At 48.8% G+C, this 12,374-nt stretch overlaps 2 protein-coding genes across 2 annotated transcripts in view; both read right to left on the reverse strand.

The window, feature by feature from the left end:
* LOC106989618 (zinc finger protein 658B-like) overlaps positions 1-12,374 on the reverse strand; it is a 48,145-nt gene that overhangs the window by 12,882 nt on the left and 22,889 nt on the right. The gene's annotated exons all lie outside the window — the stretch shown is intronic.
* Positions 1-12,374, reverse strand: part of LOC128313294 (zinc finger protein 418-like) — a gene marked incomplete at its 3' end in the record, with an annotated part of 38,010 nt that overhangs the window by 5,454 nt on the left and 20,182 nt on the right. The window contains exon 2 of the mRNA XM_053211052.1: positions 2,379-4,109. Within this exon, the coding sequence (XP_053067027.1) occupies positions 2,379-2,501 (123 nt within the window). The remainder of the gene's footprint in view (positions 1-2,378; positions 4,110-12,374) is intronic.

The raw sequence follows: 12,374 nt of genomic DNA on the forward strand, positions 1-12,374 counted from the left end.
CCAGCCACCCCAGCTCCTACCTCAGAATAAATACCAGGTCCTGGTGTCATTAATGCCACCGTCTCCTCACCATCCCACCAATCACTGTGTGCGGTCCTCAGCAATAACAGGCAGGGGGTGCATACATGCAATCTGCGGGGGCCAATCTGGGTTTGGCCCCCCAAGCGCCATCCTTTCTGCCTGGAAATTCCCGTGGAGTCTCCCCGAATGTGCCCTCAAACACAGACAATTATGGGCCCACCTCGACCAGTCAGTCTCCAATCCCAGGGCCCTGAGACCCTAAGCTCACACTCACACTCCCTCTCTCCAAGTGAACATGACCCTGTAGTCTGCATCTCCCTCACATCTTCAGACCCCACAGTTGCGCCCCCACAGCTTCCTGCCCCACACCAAAGGATGCCCCCTTGACTCACACTGGTACCTGTCACAAGACACCCAAAGGATGTGTGACAAATTCAAACAGGTTCCACTACGTGGATCCCACCAGAGGGAGAGCCTCAAATGCGGCCGAGAAGTCCCCCTCGCCTGCCGGGGATCCTGGCTTCAGGGACACACACCCACAGCCACGTGGCCGTTTCAGATACTCCCAGTCCCTCTAATACTTCTGTGCTGCCCATGCTGTCCCTCCAACAGTCACAACCCTCCACTCTGCACTGAACCTTTGTGAAAAGCCCAGCCCTAAAGGTCTCCCTGCCAGGCACAGAGACGCACAAGTGACCACACTGGCCCCACACCTTATCCATCAGCAAGACTGTGAAACGGCCCGGACACCAGAAAAGCGCACCACAAAGTTCTGGTGAAGCCCTACACCACTGAATAAAGGGCAGCCCCAGACTCCCTGTCACCTTGCCGCAATTACTCCTCGGTGTCCTCAGCCATCTCTTGTCCCATCATGCCATGGAAGCCTTACCCACCCATCCATCTGCCACATCTTTCTCTCTCCTTCGCCTGTGCCCGCACTGCCCAACAGCCCCAACCAGGCGCTGAGCCAGGGGACCACTCTTCAGCACACCTCACTAAGGCCCTCTGCCTACTAATAGCATTGCCCCCCTAGTCTGCACCCCCTCTCAATGTGATCCAAACCTCCGCCGGGGCCACACAACTGCCGTCACTTTTCAAAGTTTCCATCCTGAAACCTGCCCCGGTTTCCCGGGTTTTCCTGTCCCGCTGCCCACTCGATGACGTCACCCACGCCTCTCTGAACATCTAAGACTTAACGACGTCCGAGCAACTTGGGAGATCTCCAAGGACAATCAACCTCCTGCCACCTTCCGTCCAGCTGATGGGAGCGTCCACCCCTTCCGCTGCTAGGACCGCTGAAAATTAATAACGGGAAACCTCACTAAAAGGGAGTCGGGAGGACGCAGCTGGGGGAGCTCTCACGCACTACCGCCATGATCAGTGCAGACCCGACAGGACGACACACTTGAACTTGGGGACTGGGAAACTACCTCCTCTACGAGCCCAGAGGGGAAAAGACAGGCTTTCGGGACCACCCCACCCACAGCTCAGCCAATGGGAAGCCACTATACTTTCAATTCCCAGTTTACTCTCAGGGACTTGTAGATTTTAACAGCCTTCCCAACTTAGCCCCTCCCCCTTTAAAAAAGCCTACCTCTCTCGTGTCCTCCAGACTGGCCTACTGTTGAGCCTCAGCTTGCTTGTTCCAGACTGCGGTGCTCTTTCGTTCTCAAACAAACTCAGTTTTCCCGTCAAATAACTGGCAGATTATACTTCAAAGGACCAAAGCCCCCAGGCATTCCGGGACCCCTCCCTTTCTCCTGTCACCTGCAACACCCCAAAATTGCCTTGGCCCTCCTCGAACCCGGGGCCAAATTCAACCGCTTCTCTGACATCCACGGTGACCGTTCTGGCCCGTCAACGATGACATACACTGGCGCAGGCACCCCCTCCTGCGCTCCCTGCCCCCTCTGCCCCCCACCCCTGCAATCTGTCCTCTCCGCAGCCAGACTGGGCCTATCTATTTACACCTGGGTTACACCGCCTGGCACACCGCCAGCACGGATGGACTGGTCAGGCAGCCAGGTGACAGGCCTCACGGGCGCCGCTGCACCTTGCGTTCGCTGAACCAACCGAGACCTGCCGAGCCCCGCTGGTGGCGCAGGCCCCCTGCAGCCCTGCACCAGCCGGCCCCTCCCCTGCAGCCCGTTCGTTCCCGCACCCCGTCACGCCGGCGCTCAGACGCGGGGACCCCGCCCGCGAGCGCCTCCGCGGCCCGGACACCGGGACCTGGGCCGCAGGGACGCGAGCAGGCGCCCCGCGTTCGGGCTGGAGAGTCGGAGGGGGGCGGGGAGGGGAGGGGAGGGGAGGGGAGGCTGGGAGGGCGGGCCGAGAGGGCCCGGGGGCCGCGCGTTTACCTCAGCCGGGTCCCTGGGCGCGGCCGTCGCCAACGGACTCTGTGGGCGGATCGGGAAATCAGACCTGCATTCTCTGTCCCGGCCACGGCGCAGGGCAGGCCGGGCGCGTCGTCGTGGAGCCATGGACCGCAGTATCCGCGACACGGACGTCGCCTCCTCTCCTGCTTTGTCCGTTTGTCACCTCGACCCGGATTCTGCACTCTCTAACCTCCCAGGGTAAACAAGCCTGACGCCAAAAGTCGTCCACCGTGAAGAGGCCGGAAATCCCACCCCCACGCGCCACGCATGCCCACAAATGCCTCGTCCTGCTCCTTCATTGGCTGCTGCCTGCGTCCTGTATCCCACGCTTTTCCGGGTACCATAGATCTCAGAGTTACAGCGGCCACCGAAGGGGGTTCGGCCCCAGGGACTTCCAGAGTTCGGCCAGCTGTCCCCGAGAGTTCCTGCAAAGTGCTGCTCCTACCAGAGGGAGCGGCTTTGTTGGTTTTTAAAGTCCAAAGCCTAAAACTAGTAGTTTAGTTGCTCCCACTTCCTCTTCCTGAGGTAAATGAAACATCATTCAAATATGTCCAGCACTTAAGAAATCAAAGGAGGCCGTGCACTGCTGAAAAGATGTTGCTCTTCAAATGCTTGCAGCCTGAAGCGTTAGAGTCAGTTTTGCAATTGGTCGGGAACAATACAAAAGTCCCCGTTATCATAAAAATTCAGCCCAGTGCATTTTGAAGGTCTTCAGGATCAGTCACTCATTTGTGCATTGGGCAGCATCACATCTAGCAAGTTAAGGGAAGCAACAAAGAGCTACAGAAAGGGTAAGGTTTTTAAAGGTAGAACAAGAAGTTCATAAACAGAAAAAGGATTATGTCAGGCGAGGTCACTTTGTTATGGGACAAAAAGGTCTTATCAGCGGAATACCTCATCTTTGGGCGACGCAGAGGACCTATTCGTGTGGCCGACTACCCTTTTGGTGCTGACCATAAAATTCCTCACTGACCAGTGGAAACTATATTTCTGGGTAGTGCTGAAGTTGTATGAGCTTAGGTATTGTGCCCTGCTTTGGTGACATGACCCAGCAGAAGTGACTCCATTTGGGGACTGTGGTTCCCTTTGTCACACCCTATACAAGTCCGTGACAGGGATGGTAGGCCACCCTGAATTAGGTAAACTGACAATGTCAGCCTCTGGTTCCACACAAAACTTCATATGCCCATATCGTGATTGTTGTCCCATCTTTTTTTTTTTTTTTAATTTAATTTAATGTTTATTTACGTTTGAGAGAGAGCCAGAGTGTGAGTGGAGAAGGGGCAGAGAGATGGAAATACAGAATCCGAAGCAGGCTCCAGGCTCTGAGCTGTCAGCACAGAGCCTGAGTGGGGCTCGAACCCAGGAACAGCGAGATCATGCCCTGAGCCAAAGTTGGACCCCCAACTGACTGAGCCACACAGGCGCCCCGTGTCTTCCCATCTTTTGAGGAACATTTTTATCCATATATTACTTACTCCACATTCCCAGATATACTCAGTTCCTGTCAGGAGATTGACATCGATCCCAAACAGTGAGCAACTTAACTGATGTAATATTTGGTACCAAACATGTTGCCATTTATTGGAGCGTGTGTGCAAAGGGAGAATCTGAACCCTGAAGTAAAGGATTATCTGAACCCAATGACCTCATCTCCTTGCTGGGAAGTGATTCTCATTTCTTCAGGCACTGGCAGTAGGAATTGAAAGTATCCTAGAAAATCAGATGTGAAATGCCCATTTCAGAAAGCAGTTCACAACGTTTATCTAGTGGTTTAAGACAGTGCCAGAAATACCTATGGGCAAACCAACATTCCACCTCCCTACACATCAGTAAAGAGTAAAAAACAGTTACAAACTAACAGAACTTTTAGAAGCAGGCTGTAAGTCTGAGAAAAGATAGAACCAAATGGAGCATGTGACTGTGCTAAACCAACACTTGGTTTTTGTGAGGGTTTTATCTCAAGAATGTGACGTTTTCATTCCTACAAGCATTGAACAATACTACTGTCCAGCTTAAAAATAAATAGCCAGTTACTTTACTAGCAAACTGAATTTATTCAGGAATGACAAAGGAATTTCAACTGAGGATAACCACACCATGGCAATCCACAGGCAAGGTTCAAGAGACAGAGGGAAAGTCAGCATTTAAAAAAAAATTAAAGTCCAGAGCTACTTTCACAAATGTTTATTTATTTTTTAGATAGGGAGAGCAAGTGGGAGAGGGGCGGTGGGGGGGGGGGCACACTGGATCCAGAGCAGGCTCCAGGGAACACCACATAGCTCAATGTGGGGCTTGAACTCATGAACCATAAAAAAATGGCCTGAGCTGAGGTTGGAAACTCCACCAAGTGAGCCACTTAGGCACCACAAAAGTCTGGGTTTACTAGGTTTAAGGTGGAGATTGGGGACAGTTGCTTTCAACAAAAGTTCACTGAAGAACAAAAGTTTGAGGTTGTGGCGGGTTTTCACTGGCTGCGTGCCGTGGTTAGTGTTTCCTTACTGGGGCAAGGAGAGATCATCCTTCTTTTTGAGAAAGGCAGGAGATTAATTTCCTACTGGGAATGTGTCCTCCCTTGTCAAGACAAAAGTTATCTCCCCTCCTCCTGCTCTTTATGCATGTCATGTCTGTGTGAGAGGTCTCCCTCCAGGGCCTCCTGAATCCATTCTAGTAAGATTTCATTTACTAATTTTCACACCAATTTGGAGACTTAAAGAGGACATTTAGGGTACCCAGAATAGTTAAAATGAGAGGTAAATTCAAATGTCATGTTTATTCACTGTTCTAAAAAATGTGCATTGAGCACATAATGTGTTTGCAAGAACTTTTGGTAGATGCGTGGGAAAATTCAGTTACAAGAGAAGCAGTCCCGTCTTCATGTGCCTTTTATCGTGTTCAAGAAAAACACAGGAAACATGAAGCAGGAATACTAAGTTCTATTGTACGTTAGAATGTGGCAGGTGTGATGGAAACAACAAGAGGTGATTTTGTGAGAAAAGGACAGTGGAGGGGTGCCTGGGTGCCTCAATGGGTTAAGTGTCCTACTTCGGCACAGGTCATAATCTCACAGTTCATGAGTTTGAGCCCTGTATCGGGCTCTGTGCTGACAACTCAGAGACGGGAGCTTACTTCAGATTCTGTGTCTCCCTCTCTCTGCCCCTCTCCTTCTCACACTCTGTCTCTCTTGAAATAAATAAGTAATTTTAAAAATTAAAATAAAAAAAGAGGAGGACATTTTATGTAATATTACACAGGGCTGTGTGGCAGCCCTCTTTATTACGTGCACCATGAGTAAATGTGAGTCCTGTGGGTTATTACTTTTATTAGTTTTGTTTAAATAAAGTGAGGTACATTAAAATTTAGAAGTGCCTGTTTGAGCAAACACCAAATCCAATCAGGCAGCCCCGCCCCAAACCCAACTAGGGGAAAGGCTTTTGTAGACCAAAATGAGAAGAAAAGGAAACACGTTACATGACTGGCTATAGCTTCAGAAACTATCTTATATGGGAAAGCCTAGTTGCCTGTTAGAGACAGGGTACCCTTGGGTTTTGAATTCTGACCCTTGAGGCATTTACAAGAATTTGCTTGAAGTGAGGTGTCGGTGGCTAAGGCATTGGAGCCACCTGAGTCTAATGGCCTTCTTGTGGATGTACAGTTTCCAGCAAAAGAAACACGTTGGTAGGTGGCTTCAGTGTGTGGACTCCTTGGCATCGGAGCCCCTGGAACTCCATTCATTTAAGCCTTTAGATTGCTTGGCTCACTGCAGAGAAACTCAGGAGGTGTCCATTAGACATCTTTGGACTGGGGGAGGGGAGGAGCTAAGATACTGGCAGAGTAGGAGGATCCTAGGCTCATTTCTTCCCTTAAACACGACTAAATAACTATCCAATCACTCTGAATACCAATAAAATCAACCTGGGTTCAACAGAACAAACTGCACAACTAGAGGGAGAGAAGATGTCACATCAAGGGAAGCAGGAAGTGCAGAGATGGGGTTTGGGCAAGAAACAGATTGGGGGGCTGCAGAGGGCTGGGATCCCTGAGAGATGAGAGACAGAGAGAGAAAGAGAGAGAGAGAGAGAGACAGAGAGAGGGAGGGAAGGAGGGAGGGAGGGAGGAGAGCACGGGGATTGCACTAGGAAAACACTTCCCCAAAGCCATTCGCTGGAGAAATGAGAGGGCCTTACACCTGGCAGCTTTTGCAACCAACAGGGCTCAGAGACTAGATTTTAAATGTTGGTGGGTTTCACTGGGATGCAGCCCTGAGCGTCTGCCCTACTCCTCTAGAGAAGGCAGGCAAGCAACCTGGAGTCAGAAGGCACGACCTGAAGAACACCTAGGGACCACAGGGCACACACTGTTCACTCTTCTTGGAGTGCATCTGTGACAAGTGGGTTAGCAGAGATGCCTCCCTGGGAACAAAAGAACCAGCTGCACCATTTCCCTCCCATGCCCCTTGGCATAGATGCAGAAGAGCTGCTGAGGGTGGCTCAAGCTGACACTGGCTGCCTAGCCTGCCTGCTCCAAGTCCCAAGGCCCGTGCTCTGGGGCAGCCGCCCCTCTCGGTCAAACACGCATCAGCCTCAGGATGGAGAGACCCTATCCCAGGTAATCAGCACAGGCCCCTGCCACAGCATGTCCCTAAATTTTTGAGTTGTAAAAGTCAGCATACTGGGCTGGGATAGAGCCCAAAGCACTGCTCCTGGCAAGCAAACATCCCAGAGACAGACAGAGTGAAAACGGCTCTCTGTAAACTGCCTTGGATGCATGGGGGATTATTCAGCCTTCTGGGAGCGCTTCCCTGAGAGCAGTAAGCACGGAGACCCCTCTCCAGGATCAAAGGGGTTGGCTGGTGCCATTTTCCTCCACTGCCCCTCAGCAAAATCCAGCTCCAGTAAACAGCACAGGGCGAACACTGGTTTCCTAACCTGCATACACCAAGTCCCACCCACCTGCACTCTGCCAGCACTGCCCTTCTGGGCCACGTGGGCTTAAGTCCCACAGCTGTGGGCCCATTCGAAAGATGACCAGCAGAAACCCACCCACACACCACATCTCCTGACCAGAGAGTTCTGCAAGGATTCAGTTCTAGTGGAAGCAGCATCAGGTCTCATTTAACAAGCAGGCCGGAGACACCTAGTTAAAATTGGCCACATTCAGGCCAAGGACCAAACAGTGCCCACTGTGGGCAAGGAGAACCTCTGCAAGCAACTGGCCTGAAGGATAGAGCAGCATATCACAGCAGTAGAGTACACACAGTACACACAACAGACACTCCCTGAAGCACCAGGCCATGGACACTATATGACTTCTCCTTAATAAAGCCATTACTGTCAGGAAAAGAAAATTTGATGGGCTTCTCTAATATACAGAAGAAGACAGAGACCTAAACAAAATGCCCACATGGAGGAATTCTTCCCTAAAGGAAGAACAAGATAAAATTACAGCCAGAGCGCCTCAGATGGTTGAGCATCCAATTCTTGATTTTTGGCTTAGTTCATGATCTCACGGATCATGAGATTGAGGCCCATATCGGGTTCTGTGATTAGGCAAGAAGCCTGCTTGGGATTTTCACTCTCCCTCTCTCTCTCCAGCCATCCCCTGTCTCACTCTCTCATTCTCTAAAAATAAATAAATACAATTCAAGACAACAACAACAACAAGAGTAAAATCATAGTCAGAGATCTAATTAACACAGATCTAATTAATATACTCATGGAGAACTTAAAGCAATAATCTGAGGATACTTGCTGGGCTTGAGAAAAGAAGGGAAGACATCTGGGAGGTCTTTACCAGAGAAACAAAACAGTTAAAAAACAATCAGGCAGGAATGAAAAGTGCAATGACTGATATTTGAAACGCATTGGATGTAATGACAAGGGTGGAAGAAGCAGAGGAACAAATAAGTCATATAGAGGATAGAATTAGGGAAAATAATGAAGCTGAACAAAAGAGAGGAAGAAGACAGAGGATCATGGGGATAGACTTAGGGAACTCGGTGATTCCATCAAACATAATAGCATTTGTATCATAGGAGTCCCAGAAGAATTGGAGAGGGAAAAGGGGATAGAAAGTTGATTTCAGGCCATTATAGCTGAAAACTTCCCTTATCTGAGAAAGTAAATAGACATCCAAATCCAGGAGGGAAAAAGAACTCCCAACAAAATCAACAAAAGCAAGGCCAGCACCATACATATTATAATTAAATTTGCAAAATATACCGCTAAATCAAAAATCCTAAAAGCACCAAGACAATAGAAGCCTCTAACTAACAAGGGAAGACCCATCAGAATAGCTGCAGATCTCTCCATAGAAACTTGGCAGGCCAGAAGGGAGTGGCATGATATATTCAACGTGCAGAATGGGAAAAGTATGCAGCCTAGAATACTCTATGCAGCAAGAGTGTCGTTCAGAATGGAAGGAGAGATAAAGAGTTTCCCAAAAAACAAAAATGAAAGGAGCTCACGACCACTAAACCAGCCCTCCAAGAAATATTAAAGGGGACTCCTAGAGTGAGAAGGAAAGACCAAAAGTGATAGAGACTGGAAAGGAACAGAGAAAATCTCCATAAACAATGATAAAACAAGTCATAAAATGGAACTAAATTCATTGTCATCAATACTTACTCTTATCAGTTCAGGTCTTGATCTCTGCATTTGAGTTTGAGCTCTGCATTGGGCTCTGTGCTGGGTGTGTAGCTTACTTAAAAAAAATTACTCTGGGAGTGCCTGAGTGGCTCAGGTAGATGAGTGACCAACTCCTGCTTTAGGCTCAGGTCATGATCTTATGGTTCATGAGTTCAAGCCCTGTATCAGGCTCTGTACTGACAGTGTGGACCCTGTCTCTGTCTCTGTCTCTCTCACTCTAACTCTCTCCCTCTCTCACTCTCTCTCTCTCTCACTTCTCTCTGTCTCTCTCTCTCCCCTTACCTTTCTGCTCCTCCTGCATTCTCTGTCTCTCACTATCTCTCAAAATAAATAGATAAACTTAAACAAATTATTCTGAATGTAAGTGGACTAAACGTTCCATCAAAGATATAGGGTATTACAGTCTCTAAAAAAACCAAGACTAATCCCCCCACCCAATAAACCAGCAAGAAAACAAGACCCTTCTGTATGCTGCCTCAGAAAGACTCGTTTAAGACCTAACACACCTGCAGATTGAAAGTGAGGGGATGGAGAATCATCTATCCTGCAAATGAACATCAGAAGAAAGCTGGAATAGCAAGACTCATATCAAACAAGATTTTATTTTATTTATTTATTTTTGAGACAGAGAGAGACAGAGCATGAATAGGGGAGGGTCAGAGAGAGAGGGACACACAGAATCCGAAACAGCCTCCAGACTCTGAGCTGTCAGCACAGAGCCCGACGCGGGGGGCTTGAACTCATGGACCGTGAGATCATGACCTGAGCCAAAGTCGGATGCTTAACTGACTGAGCCACCCAGGTGCCCCTCAAACAAGATTTTAAACCAAAGACTATATAACAAGAGTTGAAGAGGACACTGTATCATAATAAAAAGAACAATCCAACAATAAGATCTAACAATTGTAAATACTTATGCCCAGAATATGAGAGTACCCAAATACATAAAACAATAAATAACAAACATAAAGGGAGCTATGATGGTGGAGTAACAGACGGGCCCTCCCTATACAGTCCTCATCTCTTGAACACAGCTAGATAAATATCAAATGATTCTGAACACCCAGGAAAACCATATGAAGAGAGACATGACAAACTGCACCACTAAAGAAAGAGACAAGAGGCCACACCGTGAAAGGTAGGAGATATGACTTGGGGAGGAAAGGGCCGCGTATGCTGCAGAACAGAGGGAGCCATGATCACAGAGAGATGACACACAAAGAGAAACGTAAAGGGAAAGGGGAAAGGGGAAAGTGAAGGGGAAGGGGAAGAGAAGCAAGAGGGGGAGGGGAGGGAGAGGGAGAGGAGAGAGAGAGAGCAGGAGAGAGGAAGAAACCACACAGAACCCAGGGGATTGCACAAGGAAAACACTTTCTAAAGCCACGCACAGGGAAAACAAGAAGGGCTGATTATCGTGAATTTTTAGAATGAGTGGAGCTCAGAGATCCTCATTTTGGCTGGTATGGATCCTGGTGGCTGTGTAGTGCTCATGTGGAAAGAGAGGGCAGGGCCCTGGAGCACACAGCATGATCTGAGGATCCCCTGGGGTGCACTGGGAGAGATGTTTCCCCCTTCTTGGAGTGCATCTGGCAGAGGAGACATTGTCTCTCACTGGTCCAAACATTTGGCAGCTGCCATTGTGCACACCCACCTCTTAGCACAAGGGCAGAGGCATCTGCTGAGGGCAGCCAACCTAGACACCGGTTTTTGCTGCACTTTACCCCAAACTCCAAGCTCCTGTGCACTGGTGCAACTGCCTTTCTAGGACAGACCTGCATCAGCACCAGCATGGCAAAACACAATCCCCCCCACTCCAGAGGACCGGTGTGGGTCTGCACCACGACAGGCCCCTAAACTTTGGAGTTTTAAAACTCAGCCAGCCTGCCTGGGATATAACACAGGTGCACTGCACTGCCAGATGGGCAGACAGCCCAGACACAGATGCGGTGAAGGCAGGGATCTGTGGGACACCTGGGACACATGCAGGGAGATGATTCACTCATCTCTGAGGGCTTCCCAGACACCAGCCGGCATGAACTTCCCTCTCGGGAATGAGAAAGAGGGCTGGTGCCATTTTCATCGCCCAGCCATCAGTATGGACTGACTTCAGTGAGCAGCACAGCACAAACAGTGGAGTCCAGAACTGCTTACACCAAGCCCCACCAATTTGCACTCCGCCAGTGCCTCTTTACCAGGGCAAGCGTGCCTGAGAACCAGAGCAGCATGCCCTTCCCACTGAAGACCAGCACAAACACCCCGCGCATACAAGACTACGGACCACAGAGTGCTACAAAGCTTCGGTTAACTGGAAATAGCATCAGGGCTCTTTCATCAAGTAGATGAGAGCACAGCTAGTTAAAACTTACCACACTCTAGACAAGGTGCAAACACTCCCCAGTGGTGAAATGGAGAAACTTTGCTGAAGAGTGACCTGAGGGAAACAGCAGCAAAACACAGCAGCAGACTGCACACAGCATACACACAGCATATACCTGGCACCTGAAGCACCAAGGCTCTGGTCAGTATTATGACCTGTTTTTAACAAAGCCATTACTCTCAGAATCAGGGAACATAGCAGGCTTTCCTGACACAGAGAAGAAGACAGAGACCTAGACAAAATACAAGAGGGAGGAATTCATCCCAAAAGAAAGAGCAAGAAAAGGTCACAGATAGGGATCTAATCAAAAGAGGTATAGGTAATATGCCTGATATAGAACTTAAAGCAACAATCATAAGGATGCTACCTGGGCTTGAGAAACCGCAGAAGACAGCAGGGACTTCCTTAGCACAGAAATAAAAGAAGGAAACACTAGTCGGCCTGAAATAAAGAATGCCAAAACCGAGAAGTGAAACTGATGGATTGTAATGACAACAAGGATGGAAGAAGCCATGGAATGAATAAGTGATATAGAAGATAAAATTATGGAAAATAATAAAGCTGAAAAGAAGAGGGAAAGAAAAATATTGGATCATGAACGTAGAACTAGGGAACTTAGCGACTCCACAAAATGTAGTAATACTCATATCATAGGAGTCCCAGAGAAAGAAGAGAGAGGAAAAGGGGGCAGGCTTATGTGAGGAAATTATAGCTGAAAACTTCCCTAATTCAGGGAAGGAAACAAACGTCCAAATCCAAGAAGCAGAGAGAACTCCCATCAAAATCAACAAAAGCAGTGGACTTCAAGCTGCATTACAAACCTGTAATCATCAAGACAGTATGGCACTGGCGTAAGAACACACACTCAGATCAGTAGGACAGAACAGAGAACCCAGAAATGGACACAGAAACGTATGGCCAACTAATCTTTGGCAAAGCAGGAAAGCATATCCA

The sequence above is a fragment of the Acinonyx jubatus genome, chromosome E2 (assembly GCF_027475565.1).
Source record: "Acinonyx jubatus isolate Ajub_Pintada_27869175 chromosome E2, VMU_Ajub_asm_v1.0, whole genome shotgun sequence".
Taxonomy (NCBI): Eukaryota; Metazoa; Chordata; class Mammalia; order Carnivora; family Felidae; genus Acinonyx; species Acinonyx jubatus.